Source organism: Phodopus roborovskii, unplaced genomic scaffold, assembly GCF_943737965.1.
Source record: "Phodopus roborovskii unplaced genomic scaffold, PHOROB, whole genome shotgun sequence".
NCBI classification, from domain to species: domain Eukaryota; kingdom Metazoa; phylum Chordata; class Mammalia; order Rodentia; family Cricetidae; genus Phodopus; species Phodopus roborovskii.
In genome coordinates this window covers 12,621,147-12,643,615 of record NW_026126409.1, presented here as the reverse complement: position 1 = coordinate 12,643,615, position 22,469 = coordinate 12,621,147, and the positions used below count along the sequence as shown (strand labels likewise).

Genomic DNA, 22,469 nt, shown 5'->3' with positions numbered 1-22,469 from the left:
ATCATACATTTGTAAAAGACTGTCAAACTCAGAAGTCTCCCCAGGAAGCACCAAAGCAATGCATACCCCATCCACGTTCTCCTTGGTTACCTGGTCACAACAGATTCCTCTCAACTTTATTTCCTGCCTCAAAGACTCAGCAAAGCCCCTGTGGTTCAGCAACACTATTTAACTTTCTCTGTCATTCAAGATGATCAAATAATTCAACTGAACTCCAGATTTGCTCAAGAAGCTTTCAAACTGACGAAGCCAGTGACTTGAGCAGTGTAATGTGCAAATGGTTCAGCAGACCCCAGGGGCTCAGAATAACCCAAAAACAACCACCAAATAATGGTTGTTAAAATGATCAAAGCCAGCAACAGCTCAGAAGAGCCTCTAAAAAAAAAAAAATATGGCAGAGACCCTCACCAAATGGGTGTGAGGCAGCTGGAGCTGGCGGAAGCAGGAGATAATAAAGGCAACTCCAGCAGCTGTGGGAACTTGTCAATCCTTCTACTCCGAGTTAACTTGCTACAAGTGATTGATACTCAAAATGTGCTTTCTCTCCTGGCTGGCTCACCAAAAATTTTCTTGGCATTGTTAGCCTTAGAGACTGGTCCCTGGAAGCACTAACAAGCTAGACTTGGCCACTCATCCTCAATGAACCGATTATACAGACAAGTGACATTGGAACGCAGAGAGGAAGGGAGAGCAGCTCAGTGTGGCTACGCTGGGAAGAGGGACAAATCAAGTTCAGTGTCCCACTGCCCCTGATGCCCACTCCCACATCCATCTCCAGTGTTCTGACAAGAGGTTCGGGTTTAAATAGAGGGCAAGAATAATATACAGCCAAGCAGACCTAGGAAGGGTGTGTTCCGGCTCATCCTTGATGCACCACTGTTCTGGCTCTAGACACTCCTGCAGGTGCTCTGAGCAAGTTTCAGAATTGTCTGAAATCTCTTCTGAGAGGCAAACTCTTCCACTAGGTAAATGCAGGTTCATCCTTTCCCTTCTCCCAGCATGAGATTCCTGGAGAAATTCTAATTTCATGGGGATCATTGTTTCAAAAATCTGATAGGCCAACTATTTGGTCATAACCTGCAAAGAGAGGGGCACACATGTCTACAGTAAGAATATCTGTTCCCATCCAAACAGGTGCAAGGAGAAAGGCCAGGGGCACCTCTCCCCAGCCTTGGGGTCAGGGAACTCACGTGACATGTGTACAGACATTGCCTAGAAGTCCAGGCTGCAGTGTGGTAGCAAAAAGACGGGTGCTAGACCTGGGGTTCCAGATCTATGCTCAAAACCCCAGCCATGAAAATTACTATGCATAAGGAATAGCCTATTACACACTACTCAAGACATATGCCAAGGGACTCTGAACACTCTCCTATCTATCAGTGAGGGGACAGTGTGAATGTCTGCAGTGAAAGTAAACATTCTCAGCACTGCAGTCTTCATGAGCTCACAACAGTTCTGGAAAGAGTAACAGCACAGGTCACCACAGGAGATGCTAACAACTATCTTGATGACAACTGGTAAATGGGGAGAAGGACAAACAGTTGAGAGAAGAACAGAAACCAGCTTCGCTTTGCAGCTATGCAGTGAAACAATGGCGTGGAAAGACTGTCCTAGCACAAACATATCTGAGCCCAGAGACCAATCCCTCCTGAGATATAAAGGCCACATCCACAGTGTCAAACAAATGTAAATCTTTACTATTGTCTCCCTCTCTTGGCAATGCCACCTTGCCTCCCTCTGTAATATCTGGCCGTGTCACAGATGTCAATGGCCCTTGAATTTGTGGTCACTCTGTTAGTTTATATCCAAGTCTCAGAGACTGGAACAAGAAGCCAAATCTGAGACCTCAGTCACGATTCAGTTCTGCAGCAGCGACAGACAAATATAGCCTCACACACACACACTCTGTGCAGCATGGCCTAATGCCAGCCTTGCTGAGTCAGGACAGCATGTGGTAGGGCTGGCACTTGGCCAAGGGCAGGCTAAGGTGCCCTCCTGAGCCAGCCAGCCAGTGAGGCGGGACTGGAACCCTGGCTATCAGAGGCATGTGGGAGTCCTGGGAAATCAAGGTCGCCATGATCCATCTGCAGCATCTCCAGTACATGTCTTATATCAAAGCTGCTATGACTTATGTCCTAGCCTTGCCACTGAACTGACCAGGGAACAAAGAAGAGCCAAACACAGTGACTTCTGAAAATGTGGGATTCATTCCTGCATCTTTTCAGGGTAGCCAGTCCCACATGGTCACCCTGACCCAGTCCTTCAGGTCTTGCTGCTCTCCCTTTTTTTCAGGGACACTTCTCAGTAGGGCTTGAGGCTATGGGCTTCTTGGAGGAGTTGAGTGAGCTCATGGCTTAACCTTCAACTCATAGCTCCTAGCCCTTCCACTTTGTAAGAAGTTAGGTACTGGCCATATCAAGGAGAAGGGACAGGTGCCAGGTCTGGATCAAATGACTTCTATATCCAAGTTGTCTTTCACTCTCTCTGGTGACAAAAGCTGGCTGTTCAAGGACCAAAAAATTGATGGGCAGTTTCTATTACTGGCCAGATCTGTTCCTACTGAGCTGCAGGATGTCATACCTGTGTCCCTCATTTTATAAGTTGCAGGGATCAGGTGTGACCAGTGACAATCTGCCTCTAATGCACCCAAGGATTCATGTTGCATGCACATTGCATGAGGCCACCTTTCTCTTGGAGAAAAATCTTAGAAGAACAAATTCTACAAAGGGAACTAGACCTAGATAACATGCTCCATCCATCGAGGGTGGAAGATAAGCAGGGCTTAGAAGAGATCTATTGACACCTGCCTGGGAATGAGGGTTCCATTGTACACTGCAGATGTGAGGGCAAGTTAGGTTGACTGGGACCCCCTAAGAATGTTATTGTCACATGATGTCAAATTAACTTGTCATGCTCGGTTTTGGATGCACCCTTTCCTGTACCTCCCCTTAGCTTCCAATAGCATTTTTAACAGGAATCCCTGATTCCCTACAAAGAGCAAATGTAACATGGAGGCCTTTTGGGGATGTGAGTGGTCTCCAGGGGCATTTTCATGAGCATCTGTACTGAATTTACCAGGTAAATCAGCACATTTGGAAATTTGTATAACAAGACTCTGCGGTTGGGTTGGAGAGATGGTTCAGTGGTTAACAGTGCTGGCTGTTCTTCTAGAAGACTCTGTTTAGATTGTCAGCACCCCCATGGTATCTTACAACCAGTTCCTGGGGTTCTGTTGCCCTCTTCTGGCCTCTGTGGGCACATACATGGTATACAGACATACATGCAGGTGAAACACCCATATACATAAAAATAAAATTCTAAAACAGAACTTGCGGCGGTTAAGGAACTTATCCTAAAATGTTCTTGTCTGGAATTAACAGTTCTGTCACAAAGGACACAGAGAATACCCAACATTGTGAAAAGTTCTCCAAAAATACTGTGTGACAGGCCTCTTAGCTAGAGTGGCTCTCATACCTGTCTGGAAAAATATTCCTGACTGGGAAAGCAGGTTAGGGAGCATGAGGCACAGCCCTGTCGCCAGCCCCGCCAGGATGTTTGTCATCTGGCAGGTGTCCTTGTTCACCTTGCTACTTGCTATGAATACTTGCTGACTCTAAGTTACACATTAATCCACAGCTCCTTTCCAGTAAAGAGGCGCTCAGTGTTTGCCCACAGGAGTCAATAAGCTTACAGGCCATGTCTCTATACATCCAATGTCATTGAAGGACGGGGACTCCTTTTGTGCTTGACCCAGCAATCAGGCTCTCGGGTCCCTTTTTTAATCTGGAGGGTGGCCATTTGTTCCTTAAGTCACCTCTGGAATCAGTTCCATCTGCTTTCTGGCTCCTTTATTTACTAACTACCCGGCTAGTAATTCTTCTGCACCTGTTGGTGCTGTGTGCATAAGAAGCAAGTTTAAGGATCGTAAAGCTGCACTTTTGTCCCTGAGAAGGAAAGGCAGACCAGGCCATGGCAACTCCAGGGCAATGGCACCCAGAGGACTGTCCAGGTCTTTCACAGCCACCCCTAGGAAACACAGTCATGGATCCTGTCTTAGAGGCCAACAGTGAAGGTCAGAACCCACGAATCTTTCCAAGCTTGCAGGTCCATTACTAACCCTTAGCATTTCAGGCTGACACCTCACAGCCGGGTCCTTGCTGATGTAATTAGGTAAAGTGAACTCACACTTGGGTAAAATGGGCACTGATCCCATAGGACTGTTTCTTTAGGAAGGGGAGAGACAGGTGCAGACATAGAACTCATACAAAAAGTGACAGAGACCAAGTGTGCATCTAGAAACACAGAGACACATGGACAGGTGAAGCTGGAGAGATAGTAAGGACCTCATAGGAGATGTGGGCTTTCTTGACTTTCGGCTTTGGGGGTACAGGACTCACAATAAATTTCTACTGTTTTAAGACCCCCCCATAAATGGATCACTTGGCTGCCCCAGGGCATTGGCATACCCAGAGCCAGGATGTGTAGGTCTAGCTAGCAGAGCTGGGCTATCCCTGAGCAGCCTAGAGCTGACTGCCCAATCTAGAAGGGAAAAGAAAGAAAAAAAAAAAAAAAAGCAACAATACTGTATCACCAAAGTAGCTGTGTCAGTTCCAAAGATGTGTACAATTGCTGTAAATGCCTTGGATACCCTCCAGAATACTATTTGTAGGCTTCTTCCGGCTCTGCGGAGAGCCAGGTTCCTTTTTCTAAATCAATGATGCAAAGCTCATCAGTTTAACAGGAGACATCAGCAAACCACAGCTTCTGACAGGAGATGTCCACTACAGTCCGACTGCTTTCCTTTTGGCTGTTTGTTCTACATACACTTCAGTCGGCATTCGCAACCCAGGGCCTGATCCCTGTGGGCACTGGCTTTATTAAGCAGTGTGGCTGACTCACTATAGGCTCAGTTCAAGCCAGTGTGGCCTCCAGCCAGCCATGAAGGGCATTCCAGACTCCGTGTAGCTCCATGTGATGCCTGTGCCAGTGGCCCTGAGTCCTTCCCCAGAGGACAGATGATATGACAAACACATGGACATGGACAGAGAAGACCTCACAGCCTGTGCACATCCCTTTCTTCCAGATGGCAAGGGCAGAACTAAGCACAGCTGCCAGTGTTCCAGTCCCGGTCGGAGGGAGGTGTCTAGTGTACTCTTTGTAATTCTATCTTGTATTCTTATTATACAAACTGTAAATACAAAGCTGGCCTTTAGGCCAATGGGCTATGCAAGGACACCTGCATTCCTGTCCCAGAGAGCCACAAGTGACTTCGATCACCAGGTTGGAGCTCAGAATTCCTTTCCTTAATGCTTTTGCCAGGAAATCCAAAATGGCTTCTAAATCTCACTGTGGGAACTACACAGGACACCTTGGTTTTCTCCATGGATAATTTCCTTTCCTATGTGGTGAGTCTTCATAGCCCTCCAAGGGCCACTGCACAGGAGAGCAAGGCAGTCTCTCACTCTTCATCACCACTAAGCCTTTGCAGCCCAAGACCACAGTTGCACCAGCCTCCTGATCACCAGAGAGCTGTGTCTCTGTAGGATACTGGGGGCTATAGGCCCCCTGCCTCTAATGTGACTAGCATGCCCTAGCTGCTATACCAGTCTCTTTCTTCAGGAGTCCAAGCTTACTCTCAGAGCTGCCCAGGTCTTCTTAAATCATGCTTGCTAGAATGGAATACATGCTCATTAGAAGAAAAAAAAATCAGACGTAGGCTCACAATAAACAGTGCTGTCTGCTCTTACAGAGGATGCAGGTTCAATTCCCAGTCCCCACATGCTGATTCACAACCATCTGAAACTCCAGTTCCAAGAGACTGGATGCCTCCGTTGGGCTTCTCTGGGCACCAGGAATGCAGGCAAAACACTCACACACATAAAAATAAAATTGTTTTTTAAAACCAACTGGTTAGACAATCATAGGAAAGGACCATTTTTGAGGAATCGGGCACTGGGTGACAGAGGAGAGTGTACCCTGAGAAAGACTGACAAGGTAAGGGGGGGGGGACTCCCCACTACAGCCTGGAGAGAGAGCAGCCTTGTGCATGTTACAGAAAACAAATGTACCCGTGAAACCATCTCCACAATGAAAAGCCAAGTTCTACAAGGCATCACTGGTAATCAATCAGTGTTGATCACTTAGCTAAGTAACACCAATTGTTCTTAAAATGGAAGGAGTAAACAATAATTCTATGAGGCCAGAATCTGTCAGTCACCCTATCAGATAAACAAGATAAGTGAAACCAGCAAAGTGATCCCCTCACAAAAAAGATCCTCTCACAATATGGATTTTTATCAAACAAATGACAATCATTTAATAGGATAATTCATCAGAACCAAGCAGGACCATGCCAGCAATGCAGGGTTCATTCAGCATTTGATTGATCAAGGCCACTCACATGGTAGAAGAGAGGAAAATAACTAGAATGGCCACCTGAATAGGTGATTAAGATGCATTTAATTCATTTCAATATCCATCCCTATATTTTGGTTGTGAGCCTAACCTTTAATGGCTGAGTCATCTCTCCAGCCTCATCCCTAATTTAGAAAGGAAGATTGACAGAAAACTCAAAGTAAAACAGGAACTTTCCCAACTTGATGAATGGCATCTGTGAGAAACACACAGCCAGACCCACACTGAGGGATGAGGTAGAATAGTCTTCAGTAAATGGTGCTAGGACAGCTGCACAGTTGTCACATATATACACACATGCAGAGTCTTCAGTACACAGTGCTGGAACTGAGTACCGCTACCACGTGGATACACACATGCAGAGATCCACACCTTAACCATTTATGCAGAATGATGACTAATAAATAGGTCAATACTACCTATGACAAAATAATTATTCACCTAGATAACTACTTTAAAATGGACCATGTTCCTAAACACAAAACTTAACTTGGCAGTAATTTCTAGAATAAAATCTTTATATCTCATTGGACAAATATAACACCAAAAACATTAAAGGGGGGCAATCATCTCAAACTTATGAAGCCTGCTCTTTGAAAGACAATTCTAATAATAGAATAAAAACACAAGCCACAGGCTGGAAATAAATATTTACAAACCACACATCTGATAAGGGACTTTTATCTAGACTATTTAAAGAATTCTTGAAACAACAATTGGAAAAGCAAACATCTCAAACAGGAAGGGAAGAGGAAGGGAGGGAGGAAATTTAAACATACACTTCAACAGAGGAGTTATTTGGGTGGCAAAATCACACTAACCTTTACTTAAAATCATTCAAATTTAAACAACAGGCTATCCCTGTGTATCTACTACCATTTAAAAACTACGATAAATATTGCTGAAGTCTAGAGCAAGAACCTTCATATACTGCTGGTGGGTGGGAAATGGAATGCTCATTTTGGGAAAGGGCTTTTTGTCTTCTCTAAAAGTTAAATGAATATCTACCACATGAAACAGCCATTCTGCTCTTAGGCATTTTCCAAGAAGAAATTAAAGCAGGGGTTGTGGAAACAGCTTAGATGTAAAGGCATTTGCAACTAAGCCTAATAATCTAAGTTTAGTCCCTGGGACTCACATAGTTGGGGAGAGAGACTCCTACAGTTTGCAAATATGCAACACACACAGAGAGAGAAGGAAAGAGATGGCTTCTGTAGGTTGTATACACACACACATACACACACAATAGGTAGGTGGATAGACAGAGATAGATAGATAGATAGATAGATAGATAGATAGATAGATAGATAGTTCAATCTACCTCCTTAGTCTGCTACTCCTGGTGCTGCCTGTGTGCTCCTTCAGTGGGGACCTCTGCCACTTTTGTGAAGTGGCAGCTGGGGAGATGCTGGTGCTCACTACGACTGTAGAGAAACCCAAGGAAGGAGTTGAGAGCGAGAACAATGGTCATATTAATTTGAAGGTGGTGGGCAGATGGTTGTGGGTGCAGTTTAAGATTAAGAAGCAAATAGCATTTGATGAACTAATGAAAGCCTATTGTGAATGACGACATTTATCAACGAGCAGATCAGATTCTGGTTTGATGAGTAACGATCAAACCACAAACCTGTACAGTTAGAAAAGAAGAATGAAGAAATGATTGACATGTTCCAACAGCAGACAGGAGGTGTCTACTAAAAAGGGAACCTGCTCCTTTACCCCAGAATTTTGTCATAGTTCAAGGATACATTCTCAATTAGAAAGCCACAGTTTGGTTTCATTTCCAGCCCCCCATCCCTTTAATTTCCATCAATAGGTAGTATATATCCATACAATGGAATATACTGAGCAAAAGCGAAAATATGCTGGTTGAAAAGGCCAAGCAAAAATGTAAATACTTTAGATTTGCTTTTGTATGCGATGCTAAAAACTGCAGGAGAGTCTATAGCTGCAAAAGCTGTTTTCTAGACTAGGGGGATTCTGGGGGAGGAGAGACATAGAGAATGAAGGATGAACAAGGGTCCAGGGCACTTAGATGTGTGGTGTCATCTGACTATGGTGCCATTACAGGAATATGCATGGGTCTCAGGTACATCAAAATCTAGCTTAGAGGCGCAGCTTACTGGCATGTCCGTGTATTGATAAGGCTATCAAAGCCACTAGCAAATAGAAACCAAATACAATGTTGGTTTGATCTACACCCAGGACAGCTCCTTGAAAAAAAGGACAAGAGGTCCATAGCTCATGTGTACTGAACAGAGAAGTGGCTGTCGGGAAAATGTGGAACTGGTTCTGTCCAGACACCTTGCCTCCACAGATCTCCACGAGTCACTCCAGTTTGTTCCTGACAAGAGAAGCCATCAGCCTTCCTTCTTACAAGACCCCAGACAGCATCAGCCTCTCACCCTGTGGGGCTGAGTCATCTGCCTCACCTTTCCCAGGTCGGGACACATCCAACTTGGAATACTTACCTGACTGTTTCTTACCTGTTGTCTATTTCTGCCCTAGTAACTTATTTGAAAATTGTAAAGTGAACTCCCGTCATCAATCCCCTGCTACCCTCTACACCCACATCTTCCTCACTCCATTTTTCTCAATCAAAACCAGGAAGTGAATGCACTTTCTTAGACCAATTATCTATACAACAGGAGGCCTTCTTACTGGGACACTCAGAAGAAAGTCTGCACTGAGAATAGGGGTGGGGAGTGCGACTGAGGTCTGGGCTTACAGGAGCCAGAGGACCTGGATGACTTCATCTAGTTGAGGCAATGCTGGCTTTTGGTTATCTGAGCCATGGCCACACCCTAGAAGCCAGAGAAGCCTCCTCTCATGGGGGTGGGGATGGGGTCAATCAAGTAACTGGAAACTGCCTTTTCTCCAAAATTCTACAGGTGGCACATGTGGCAGCTGTAGATGACACTAAAGAGCCTGTAAACCACTTGACCTCCACCCATGGCCCTAGGACCCTAGGAAATGGTAGACAGAAATGCCAGAACTCTACTTGGCTCCCAGTGAGTATACATGTGGAAGGATTCGTGAATATCCACCTACATTTTTGGAACCGGTGTTCCTTCTTTAAAAAAAAAAAAGGGCAGAAAATTAATAGGGCAAATATTCTTCCCAAGTTCATGATGGTGTTTATAGGGCTGGAGCAGCCTTGGGGATTTGGGGTGCTCTCTGGCTTCTGAAGCATCTGGCTTTGTTTCATGGGAGTGCCGCGATTCTGGTTTGGAAGCAGGCACAGATGGCTTATCTATTCAATTTTTAATTCCCTTTCAAGATTACTCCCATGACATTCATTTCTCTGAAATTAACATATTTGTTAACTCCACCTTCAAACGAATGATCTTAAAGAATTCCACCAGTAATGACCTTGCTGTGCTTCCAAGAATCTGGGTGGCACTCACCCAGGGAAAGAGAATGACCCTATCTTTTCCCATCAGCACGGTGAGGTGAGGGTCTCAGGGGCAGATTCCCCTATTGGGATCTGGCTGGCTGCTGCATAGTTGCATCCTGTGATTGGTCTACAAGGGTGTGTGTGTTTGCCTATGACCTTACAAAGTGTTCTGAGGCAAGAGACTGGAGAGTTTTGGCCCTGGAGAACACACAACACTGCGTTTAGGCAGTGGTGTAGAAACCAGATTATAGAGGAAATAACATCTTGCTTGCACTATGGACCTCCATGCCATTGCACATGACCTCAGTTACTGCCTTCGTGAGTGAATTTTATATCTTAAAACAATGTGCCCAATAATGAAGAATCCAAAACGATGTCTGCAGAGGAGGGTAGAAAACACCCAAACTGCACCTGACCAGGGCGCCAGATCTTGTTCTCCTATCATTTTTACCGCATTCTAGGTCATGACGGCAGAGAAATTTCTTTGAAGATACTGGAGTCTAACTAGTCAGCCAGCCTTGCCTCACCCAGTTCGGCCCCGCCCCCAAAGGCCCCGCCCCACTCGGCCTAGGTCCCACCCCACCCGCCCCAAGCCCCGCCTCCATCCGCAGCCTCCTTCTCGGCCCAGAACCGCAGTGAGCGCCGGGTGCGGCGCTGCTGCCACCGCCGGGATGTGACCTTCACTGCCTCCTGGCCAGGATGACCAGAGCCCCTGTCCCGCGGCATCCGCGGCTCGCCTCAGCCTCCCGGGTGCTTTGACTGCACGTTCCCGGCTGCCCGGTTCCCCGGTCCGGGCCTCGCCATGCCGCCACCGCCCGGGCCCGCCGCCGCCCTGGGCACTGCGCTTCTGCTGCTCCTGCTGGCCTCCGAGTCTTCCCACAGTGAGTACCGCACGGGCCCCTAAACCCCACCACCCCCTGGAATGGGGCTCCAGGCCTGCACCTGGCTGCAGCATCCTGGTGCGGAGTATCCCAGGCACCCAGACATCCTGGCCGTGGACCGCTAGGCTCTTGGCATCACGATCCCGGAGCATCCCAGACACACAGGCATCGTGGTCCCCGGAAACCCCAAACCCAGACATTTCACCCCCGAGTGGGTGCAGGTTGACTGCACACCCTTTTTTCTGCAGCTGTGCTGCTGCGGGCGCGAGAGGCGGCGCAGTTCCTGCGGCCCAGGCAGCGCCGCGCCTACCAAGTCTTCGAGGAGGCCAAGCAGGGCCACCTGGAACGGGAGTGCGTGGAGGAGGTGTGCAGCAAGGAGGAAGCCAGAGAGGTGTTCGAAAATGACCCCGAGACGGTGAGCGGGCGCCGAGGTCTTAGGGTGGGGCCTGTGCGTCCCAGAACCCGTACTTCTGAATGCCACAAGTCCTGACTCCCACCCTGCTCAGGTCCGGAGGACCTGGAGACTGGGGAACCATGGAATCCCAGGCACCCATTCTGGAAGCCTGAGATTCCTTGTGCCGACCTGCTGCTGCGCGCACGCCAGAACTCTTAGACACCGAGCTTTGTGTCCACCCCCTTTCACCTCACCACTCTTTAGCCCCTCCTCCCTTGGTGACCCCAAGTCCTCTCCTTTTCAGGAGCAGGAGGAGGGGGGGTCCACTGAGGCCCATGCAGAAGTAACTAAGGAAAGTTGAAAGAAGACATGTTCAAACTAAAGTTTCTCCTATCCCCAAAGGAAAGGCGCCCATGGGAAAGAAACACAGTGATTTGAAACTCAAAGGGTTCCCCAGGTTGTCCTGTCCCTAAATTGGATTGGAGGTGAGGGGTGGAGCTCTTCTTTGGTTTTCCTCCAGAGGGACACAAGGTTTCCCTGAAAGAGGAATTGAAAGATCTCAAGGCTGGTATTGCTTGCAGCAGCAGGTCCAAAAATACGGTGGCTGGAATTGTGCAAAGAACATTCGTATGGGCGGATGGGGAGGAACTTAGGGAAGGACCAGCACCTGCCTCTGTGAGGGCTGCGCTGGCCCAGGACAAACTTCTATTAATAATGTCCTTGGGGAACGGAGCAGGCACACAGCCAACTGCAGCCAGCAGCCCACGTGTGCACAGGAGTCTCCACAGAAGCTGAATGTGAGGGCTGAGTGGCTTCATGGGGGAACACACCCCAGATTAGGGCATGCCCGAGGTTCAGATCTGAACTCCAGGCACACAGGCCTCCCTAGGGATGCAGAGGACCTCCTGTCACCTGCAAAATTGGTATGATTTCACAATTCTGGTCTCCATTGGCATTTTCCTTTCAAAGAATTCTTCTGAGATGACATAAGGACCACATGACAAAAGGGTGCCCCGTGTGAGCCTCTAGGGCCTGTGCTTTGACTTGAGTCTAATCGGCTGACTGGACAATTCCTGTCAAAGCTGTTTTCGGATACCAGTGTTACAGCTGTTGGCACTGCTACCCAGGGTGGAAGTCAAGATCAGGTGACAAGCTGTGCCCCCCCCATGCTACTCCCCCAAGGCATCAACAGTGGTATGGGACAGATCGCTGAACTTTTTATACTCTTGCTGTCTTCCTGTTTTGGTGATGATTTCTCTCAACCCAGTGAGTCCAGCTACCAAGTCTAGGGCAGGGCTACCAGCTCTCGGTCACCGGGGCCATGGACTTAGGTGGCTGGGTCTGTGTGCTACAACTCCACCCTCCCATGGAGTGTTGTGCCATTCAGAGTGTGGACAGGGCTTGTGGTGACAAGAGTTGAAGGCAAGAAGGCCACCGCCCAGCCGTGGAGTCCCAGCCCTCTGCAGCCTGTCTGCCAGGGCAGGCAGGCCCAAGCTGGCCCCTCCTGGCAACCTGGACATGGGGCTGCTCTCCTTGAGTCAGGTCCCTCTGGTTTTAATTGCTTTCATGTTTATTTGCCAAGGTGTGAAATGAAGACATGAACAAGAGTAAAGTATTCAGGATCCCGTCTCTTTAAAACTTCTCTTCAGTACATGGGAGGGTTCTCCCTTTTTGTCTGCATTTGGGTGAAACTCCAGGCTATTCTGCTGGCAAAGGCAGTCCCCTCTGGTCCTGTCATAACCTGCCTCCATGAGGACTTGGCAGACACCTGTTCCCATCAGAGCCATCTAGAATTGTCCACAGTTCTCTCCCCCTCTGTAACCCCTGTACCCCAGCAGGTGAATTTTCCTCTCCTGAGTCAGCTTGGGTGCCTGACCTGCATCTCTTGACTGCAGTGTGGGAATTACTGACTCTGGTGCCCAGCTACCCCCTGGCCCCTGTGCACAGGCTTCCAAATCAAAGCTCTTTCTTGGCTGCCAGTTACTTTTCTCCTGTTGCCATGACTCTATGGACTATGAGGCAAGCCTCGGGAAGGGGTAGGGCTGAAATCACACTCCGGACACCTGGTGTCCACACGCAGGGATCCTTGGCTGCAGTCTCCCCTACTCCAGATCCTTAACCTGTGTGGGCCACTGGTCCTGCAAGCACCGCTCACCTTCGTGGCCTCGGAAGAGTGAGAAGGGACTTATCTTCCTGGCCTTGAAATGTAGCTCATTTCATGAGAGTCTAGACAGTGGGCACAGCCTGGGCCTACCTGGAACGTTGTATGTGACAATGAGAAGCTTTGGGCTGCAGAACACCTGGCAGTTTCCTCCCAATGGTCCTAGGGAATCCTGACTGAGCCAGGCAGGGACTGATCTTGTAAGTGAAATGTTAGGGCAAAAGAGCCAGATCTTGGAGTCCCAAAGACCTGGGCTTAGTCATCTGTACAACTGTACTCATGGAAACTAGAGATGGCCAGAAACAGATTTAGTCAGTGTGCACTAAGAAAGGGAACAGATCAAGGGGTCTGGTGGCTTCAGTGATGTCTTTGGGATAGTGACATGAGCTTTGAGTTTAAATGGAAGGCTTGCAGCATGAGGTATGCTGTTAATCGAGGCTTGACAAGTGTGATCTGATTGGTACCGCCTCAATTCTGCTTCTGCGAAGTGGTTGGAAGACATCCTTACTCCTTGTGGGGACGAGGTGGTCCTCAGGGACCAGATCTCTGTGATCTCACTGACACTGTTGGTCCTTGAGATCATTAACTTGCCTGGGGTCTGGGAAAAGACACAACATGTTGCCAGATCCTTCCTGTGCCTTTGGGCTTTCAGGGGTTGCGATAGGTGTGCATCTCCAGCTTTCTGTAGACAATGTTTGGGTAATTAACATGCCTACAAGCAAAACTAAGTCAGTGATCTGAAGTGAAGGAAATGTAAAATGAAGGTGGAGGTTCCAGACCTTCGTCCGGGTTCTTGGGGGCCTGGATGAGGAGTTTTCTTAGTTGAAGCCCCAGTGCTTGCTATAATGGTATTCTGTGCCAAATTAAAGTCCTATGGTATTTACTGTCTCTGTGAGTGGTGTCCTGGCCGATTGCAGCTTACACACACCTGCACACCTGTGGCTCCTTACCCTTGCTAGTCAGTCTCAGGCCCTAAGATGGGAATGAGATCCTGCTGTCCAAATTGGGTAGGCCTAGGCAGCTGGACCCATTGGCAGCCCCGCCTTCCTCGCCTCGGGAGGAACCACGGGATTCCCCCTCTACTGTTTATGTGAAGAACCTGACTCTCTGCTGGCTTAGGATTTCTTCTGACACTGGTAGTTTGTTAATTTTCTCCTGGGAGGGAATGCAGGTCCCCCTCCACACATTTCCGGCAATACCCCCCCCCCCCACACACACACACATCCCTTAGTTGCTGCCCCCCTGTGGTGGCGGCCCTGGCCACTTCTAATCACTCCCTTCTGTCCCTTCTCTCCCCCACAGCTCCTCTCTTATCTGCTTTCCCTTTTTATTGTTATTGTCCCTTCCGGGCACTTCCGTCTTCATGGGCTGCTTTCCCTGTGTCCCTTGCTAATTCAGAGGCCCTGGGGTTGTAGCCCAGACCCAGGTAAGAGCCTGCAGAGTCTCTTCAGTAATTTACCTAATCCTTTAAGGCTGAGTCTCCAGTTTAAAATGTTTGCCTTTAGAGGTTCCTAATCAAGAAGTTAATCCCAGCTGGAGTCTGCCACATGCTTTGGCCCTTATCTACTGGCAGGAAAAGGGGCCTTATTGATGACTGGCACCTTGTTTTATTTAAGATACAAAGTGCAGCTTTGCAACATTTGCCCTGCTGGGGTTGGCTGGCTGTTAGGAGTAACACCCCAGGAGCAGAATGACAGCTCCCTCCTTCCCGACGGTCCCTTGTGTCTCAGTATTGATAGTTCACTCTCCCTGCCTGTCCACCAGTGCAGCTGCCCTCCTCTGGCACTGAACTCAGACCTAGGCGACCATGTTGAAACCATGTCTACCCTAAGGACATTTTCCCTGGATGGTGGGCTCTCCAAGGACAGCAGGTGCCCCCTCTCTCCCCACCCTTCTTCTTAGAACACTACACAACAGGGACAAGTTTAGGAAGTTTAAGGAAGGGGACGTCCTAGCAGCAAAAGAGGCCCTGTGGGGCTTGGCAGAGATGGGACACCAGGTGAAATACTCTACCTGGTCACATGCCCCTAACGCATGTGTACACATTCAAAACATGAGTACATATTCATATGCTTACATAGATGCACATGTACCCACACAAAGATATATATGAGATATATATAAGCACACACTCTTGCCTCCTCTGAGTCCCATCTCTCCAGACGTCCTTTTCCTCACCCATTTCTTCATGGCTTTTGCTGCTATAGGCCTTGAGGGTAGGGTTTTGCAGACCAAGTGATGGCCAAACTGTCTGTCACTATTTAGAGCTGGCCTCGAATAGGCTTGAGTCTGGCAAATGGGTCAGGAGACAGGACTAGCCTCCTAGGGTCCTGGAGGTAAGCTTGGAAAGGAGACAAGCCCCTCTGGTTCTATGGGCATTGCGTGATATGGCTGGTAGTGCCAGGAGTCTACCGGGGCAAAGGTGTTTAGAAAATATCCTTCGGGAATAGGCACCGTGAAGAGCTCTACAATCGGAGCTGGCATCTCAACAAGTCAGACCCTCCCAGGTTACTCACCCAGTGGCTCTTGGACAGGTCCCTCATGCTCACAGACTACTAGACATGCTCGGTGGAAGCTGTAGTGACTTCTGCCTCCCAGAGCTCCTGTCTGAGTCTTGGGGATGGTGTTAGAAGCCTTTGTCTGTTGACAGTCACCGCGCCAGCACCTTCCCTGCACAGGCTTCGGTTTTGACCTTGACAGATTATAAAGTGTTTTTATATTTTCAAGGGATTTTTATAGGAGCTGGTAGGGGAAGAAGCTGAAAGTATCAGCCGTTTTCCTCTGGGCTGCATGGACATGTGATATGTGAAAAAAGCAATGGGTACTAGACTACCCGGAGTCTGCTTTAATGTTCATGCCCATGACGATGAAATGCACATAACCACATGAACTCTCAAATCTGCTGCAGACCTAGTTTTGGTTGGAGCTCACAAAGCGAACTGCTGGGCCCAGGCTCTACACTCACAGACTTTGTCCTCAGAGAGGGATTAGGGATGAGCCAGCAGCTCCTACCTCAGTGGGCCCAGAGTCTTTTCCTTGGGACCTTTGCTCTTCATGGATGGTCACAGACTTCAAGGGCCAAAACTGCTTGTTGCAGAATTGATTAGTTGATCTACCTTTAGAAGCTCAAGGGTTCCCACCCCCTGCAGAATTGTAAAGCTCTCCCCTGCAGCTGTGCCTTCCAGTCTCTGCTCTGATAAGAGACTACATTGGGAGCCATAGGTGGTACTGTGTGTGCAGAATGTTCCCCAAACTCAGGTAAAGAGTACTGTTTACATCTTCACACTTTCACACTCTGTGCACAGAGCTGGCGAGTCAGAACATGGGTTCATTCCACATGGAGCCACTGATGCTCAAAGTTTACTGGGAATTAGCACTCCGTGAAGTCTGTCTGTGAAAGCAGCACTCCAGAGACCTACCAATGGTCTGGGTGTGAGCATTCCTGGGGCCTGTGTAGGGTGTGAGCATCATGGATGTAAGGCCTGATGCTGTCTGTGGAAGCGAGTTGGGGGGAGGGGGTTTCTATGCCTTTTGAGGCCTGTGTATGCTGAAGATGCTGTGTAACATGCTCCACCCCCCACCTCCGCCATGAGGAAGTCAAGAGTAGGACTGAAAGCCCAGACTCTTGTCCACTGCCTCATTTCTGCTAGGCCAAGATGTCTTGGCCTCTAAGTCTGAGGCCTCATAGATTCAGATGAGAATTATGTCCTACAGGTAGCAGCTGTGTAGATGAAACTAGAACCTTCCCAGTTGGGTGGCATGGGGTGATAGTTGGGGTGTCCTTTTTGTGATTATAAAATGTGATGTCAGTTCACCCCACTTAGGGCTCAGATGTTTCTCCATCTTGATATGCATGCATCCAACCTTGTCCTCTTATATTGGTCTTGTCTGTCTTTGGAGCATAAGCTGTCTTCAGACTTAGTCTGATCAGGCAGCCACTGAAGCTATCCAGCTGCAGGCTGGCTGGTGAGGCCCTCCAAGGAGGCCAGGAAGAATGATACCTGGAAGCCATGGACATGATGCCTCTTGGCTCCTGTGCAGGGGGACAGGGAGCTCAGTCCTGGGCTATGTCACTCTCAGGAAGCTACAAAGGCCACTGGGTCCTTCTGAGTTGGATGTCAGGATTGCTGCATCCTTCCATGAGAAAAGTTGGCCTTGTGCTGGCCGGAAGCCAGACCCTACAGCAGTACCATGGGGGAATATGACCAGTGCTCTATTACCACTGACCTTTCCATACGAATGGCTGCAAAAGTTTCTTCCTAGCCATGTAAACCACAAACTTCTCCCCACACTTGGCACTATGACATGAAGGCTATTTTGTCATCTAAGTTCATTCCTGATATTCTCTCTAAACCTGGAGAAAGCATCTGAGGTCCCGCCCTCCTCCAGTCATGGGGAATCTTACTCCATCCCTGCCACCTCTGTTCTCATCCACATAGTACCTCACCAGTGAGAGAAGACAAACAGGGACACCTTTCCCATTGCAGGTGTGTGTGGGGAGGTGTGCATGCATGGATGCTCTGCTGGAGGTTTGTGGTTTGGGGCCTGTCTGGCTGCCTGTTGCTCACAACATTCCTGAGCAGGCTATCACTGGCTGAGAATGACCAGGGGGCTTGTGTATACTTGTGTGTGAGCAGTGTGGGGACACCTGTGAGCAGTGTGGGGCCACATAAACAGAATGGACCCTCATGCACAGCCTCTGCTTAACCAGAAAACTTGTTTTACCAAGACAATGTATTAAAACCAATGACAGGGCCCAAAGCCGAAGAGAACTGTGCTGGATGGTTCTATGTCAACTTGACCCGAACTAGAGTCATCCAAAAGCAGGGAACTTTAATTAAGAAAATGCCCCCATAAGACTTGGCTATGGACAAGCCTATAGGGCATTTTCTTAATTAGTAATTGATTAGGGGCAGGGCGGCCCGTGGTGGGTGGGGCCATCCCTGGGCTGATCGTCCTGGATTCTAGAACCCAGGCTGAGCAACCCAGGACAGACAAGCCAGGGGCAGTCCTCCTCCATGGCCTCTGCATCAGCTCCTGCCTCTGGGTTCCTGCCCTGTTTGAGTTCCTGTCCCGTCTTCCATCAATAATGGACTACAACATGGAAATGTAAGCCAAATAAACCCTTTGCTCCCCAGCTTGCTTTTGGTCATGGTGTTCTTTGCAACAATAGAAATCCCGACTAAGACAGAAGTTGGTACCAAGATAGGAGGGTGTTGCTGTGAGAGTCCTGATCGTGTCTTGGGGAGGATTGTGGAAAGAGTTTGAAACTTTCAAGTACAAAAGCCACTGAGTATTGAGATCTCAGTGAGCTGTTCTGTAGGAGCTTGGAAGATAATTATGTTGAGGACAATGCAGGCCTGGCTTGTGAAGTTTCAAAAGGAAGTTTAAAAACTCTATCAGGGCCATTTGTTATTTTTGAACTAAGATTCCAGGGTTATGGTATCTGGGGCTGAAGTATCAGCTGTGATTAACAAGATACTGGAACTACTCAAGTGAAACATTTGCTTTGCTGGGGTGCTGGTCAGCTGGAGCTGAGAATTAGTGATGATTAAAAAGAGACTGGCATCGTTGGTGAAGTCTTCTGGGGAGTGTTTCCTGAGGGTCAGCACACCAAGGTTGTGCCTTGTGCTGTCAGTAGAACTTGGTGTAGTGTCAGAGTCACCCAGGTGGTGCTAGTTTTGAAGGGACACGGAGAGCAGCTGAGACAGCACTGTGTGGCAGGGTTGGTGTTCCTGAAGAGAGCCCAGGAAAGGCTATTGGTGAATATACCGCTCAGATGCAGCAGAAAAGCCCCACCTTTCAGAGATTCCAGTGCCATGGGATGACCCCCAAGAACAACAGTGGCTGTGGACTGGAGGCAGCCGGAGCCCAGAAGACAGCTGTGCTGCAGAGGGCAGAGGCCGAGAAGTGGCCAAGCCCTTTGGGGGAGCCCAGCGTTGACAGATTTCAAACTTTAAAAGGAGGTTTTGGGGTTTTAAGAGTCTGGAAATTTTAAGGGGCCTGAACTTCTAATATGTTTGAGTTTGTAAAGACTGGGACTTTTAAAGTTATTTGTGATTTTAATGTGAGATCTTGGGAATGAATGTGAAAGGAAGGAGTGTGACTTACTGTTGATGTGTCTATGTGTCAAGTAGACAAGGGGTCAATTGTGCTGGATAGTTCTGTGCCAGCTTGACATAGCTAGAGTCATCTGAGAGGAGGGAACCTCGATTAAGAACATGCCTCCGTAAGATTGGGCTATAGGGCATTTTCTTAATTATTGATTAATGAAAGAGCACCCAGCCCTTCCCACTGGGCTGGTGGTCCTGGGTTCTATAAGAAAGCAAGCTGAGCAAGCCAGAAGGAGGAATCCAGTAGGCAGCACCCTCCATGGCCTCCGCATCAGCTCCCTGCCTCCAGGTTCCTGAACTGTTTGAGGTCCTGTCCTGACTTCCTTCCATGATGGACTACAATGTGAAAGTGTAAACCAAACAATCCCATTCCTCCCCAACTTGCTTTTTGGTCATGGTGTTTCACTGAAGCAACCCAAACTAAGGGTCCTTGGACTGAAACTGGGCCACCTGGAGTGTTCCTATCCTACATGCATTTTTCTCAGGAAGTGTGGGAAGCAATCTCTAACTAGCTATGGGTGAATATTCTTCCTGGAGGTGGCCACACAGTCATGCCCTGCAGTCAGCCATCCTGCAGAAGCTGAGTCAGCACAGGCCTCCCACCCCCTACCTCTCTCATGGCCATCCTTTCTGAGCAGGGCTCCTAAGCCCTTCTGCCACTGAGGGAGCAGCAGTACAAGATTCTTGCTTCTGTGTTCTGTCTCCAGGCTTGATTAAACAGTTAGTCCTTTTTAAGAGGCCCCATGCTGTGCCATTTAACTGTTGCCCTTTTCTCTCTCTCTCCCTGCAGGAATATTTCTATCCAAGATACCAAGGTAAGTTAAAGTTACTATTGTAGCGTCCTTGTCATACAGGCCTCAGGGGAAAATCCCATTGCCTTGTTACTCCTGGGAGGAGGAAGCTGTGAGGGTAAGAGCTGTGGAGAGCACATGGCCCCAAATAACACACAGAGACACTGTGTTAGATATAATTCTGTTGACCTGTTACTAGTGTTTCTTATTGGCTAGCTCTGTCTTAAATATTAACCCATTTCTATTAATCTAAGTATTTCCACGTGGTCTTATCTTACCAGAGAGAGGGCCCGGACCTCTGTTCTCTCAAGTCCCTACATGTTGACTCCTCCCTACTATTCCTCCAGTCCTCCTTGTCTCCTAGTCTTGCTTTCCTATTGGCCAACAGTGCTTTATTCATTAACCAATACAAGAAACATTTATAGAATAACATCTCCCACCATCTCTTTTCTGTCTAAAATAAAAAGGGTTTTAACCTTAACATAGTAAAATATATAACAAAACAGTTATTAAATAAGTACCATAATTAACAAAATTTAGTCCATTAACATTTAGCAAGATTTAAAGAAAATATTTCATCTATCCTATCTTTGTGAGTCTAAAGTCTCATATGTAACTTATCTTTAATCACTATAACCATAACTACCTGTCTTCAATTCCCTCAAAGACCACAGAAGGATAAAATATAAACTCTAGAAATGACAGAGACAACTCACTGCCTGATCAGTCACCGGAAGTTCTTCTATAAAGTTCCATCTTTAGCCTACAGGCCATAGTGTGTCTGGCAGACTCCTCAGCAAAGAAGGAAACTTTTAAACTGTCTATCTGTATTGGCAATTTGTCAGTCACTTTTCTCTGTGTCCTGCAGACTGTCTGGCATCTCTTCCATGAAGCAGGAACCCTGTAACAATGTTCATCTTGTATCAGCAGTCATTTTCCTGTGGGTCCTGTATGTCCAGTTTATACAGCATAAAGTCAAACATTCCAGATAAGAGCGGTATCTTGTTTAAATGGCTACTCTTGCCATATTGAAAGCAAATTCCAAAACGCGTTTCTTCAATGTCCATCATCCTTTCTGACACAGGTGTTGCCAGGAGCAGTTGTGCCTCATTGTCAAGAAAAACCCTAAACCATTTTAAATGCCATATTCTGTAGGTCTTTGAAAGGTTTGAAGAATGCCTATTCATCTCAAATACATCTCTGTATATCTAGAAAACCTAACTCAGCCAACTAAAGTTTTGACTATTATAGGTAACTATCTATAATCTATACTAAATTATACATTACATTTTTAAATGAGCTATATAAACACAATACCTAAACAAGAGGAGAAATATACATATCACAAAATTGACCTTAAATTTGTATCAATAAATGAAAATCCATTCCAAAACGAAGTATTCATAACTATACCATAATTCTTTTTACCTTTAAAAAGAAATTAGTTGTGGTCATTAACCATTCATAACCAACCCCATATAAATGAAAATAAACATTTATAAACAATATTTGGGAGTTTGGGCGTTGTTCTTTCCAAACTGCTTCCTGCTGGGTAGGGGACGCTGTCATAGGGATCCTAAGACACAAATCCTGGCTGTAATGGTCTGCAAGCCTGCCTTATCCCAGCTGTTTTGAATGTTGGATCACCTGGGACACTGTTTCAGGAGGTCTTTCTTGATCAAACCATGTTAGTCTGAAGAAATCTACAGCTTTTCATTTTCTGTGGAAACAAAAATAGAAATCCTTTTTCCCAGTAACCTGTCCTTGAACTTAAATTTTGAAGTCAAAGCATTTTTAAAATAATAAATTGGATTAATTCAGCAGCATTTCTCTTAACAGCTGTCATTTCTTCAGCAGTCAAATGATACAAAGACAACATAATACCATATAGTATCCAGATTCTCTCTGTGCTTTCCATCTTTACATGGCTTTTTTATTACTCTATTTCTTCTACTTCTATTTTTTCATTTTTTTTGAGACAGGGTTTCTCTGTGTAACTTTTTTTATCTGTCCTGGAATTAACTCTGTATACCAGGTTTACTTTGAAATCACACAGATCTGCTTGCCTCTATCTCCCAAGTGCTGGAATTAAAGGCGTGTGCCACCACACCAAGCTACTCTTTGTCATTTCATTATTCTTTTTTAAACCATTGTATCCTGTTTCTTTTTCTCTCCCAAACCTACATATATTTTAAAACACACTGTAAATCTTTAGAGGTTTTTCTTAATCTGAATCTGTCTTTACTAAAAGTCTTTATCTTTTTCTGGCCAGGAGTCTTTTATCTCTTTTATCTGGTAAACAACAACATTTGCTAAAA

At 47.1% G+C, this 22,469-nt stretch overlaps 1 protein-coding gene across 1 annotated transcript in view; it reads left to right on the top strand.

Annotated features, from left to right (window-relative positions):
• The first annotated feature begins 10,419 nt into the window (after nt 1-10,419).
• Gas6 (growth arrest specific 6) overlaps nt 10,420-22,469 on the top strand; it is a 32,193-nt gene continuing 20,143 nt past the window's right edge. Inside the window, exons 1-3 of the mRNA XM_051182020.1 lie at nt 10,420-10,692; nt 10,941-11,107; nt 20,151-20,175. Coding sequence (XP_051037977.1) covers nt 10,614-10,692; nt 10,941-11,107; nt 20,151-20,175 — 271 coding nt within the window. The 5' untranslated portion in view covers nt 10,420-10,613. The remainder of the gene's footprint in view (nt 10,693-10,940; nt 11,108-20,150; nt 20,176-22,469) is intronic.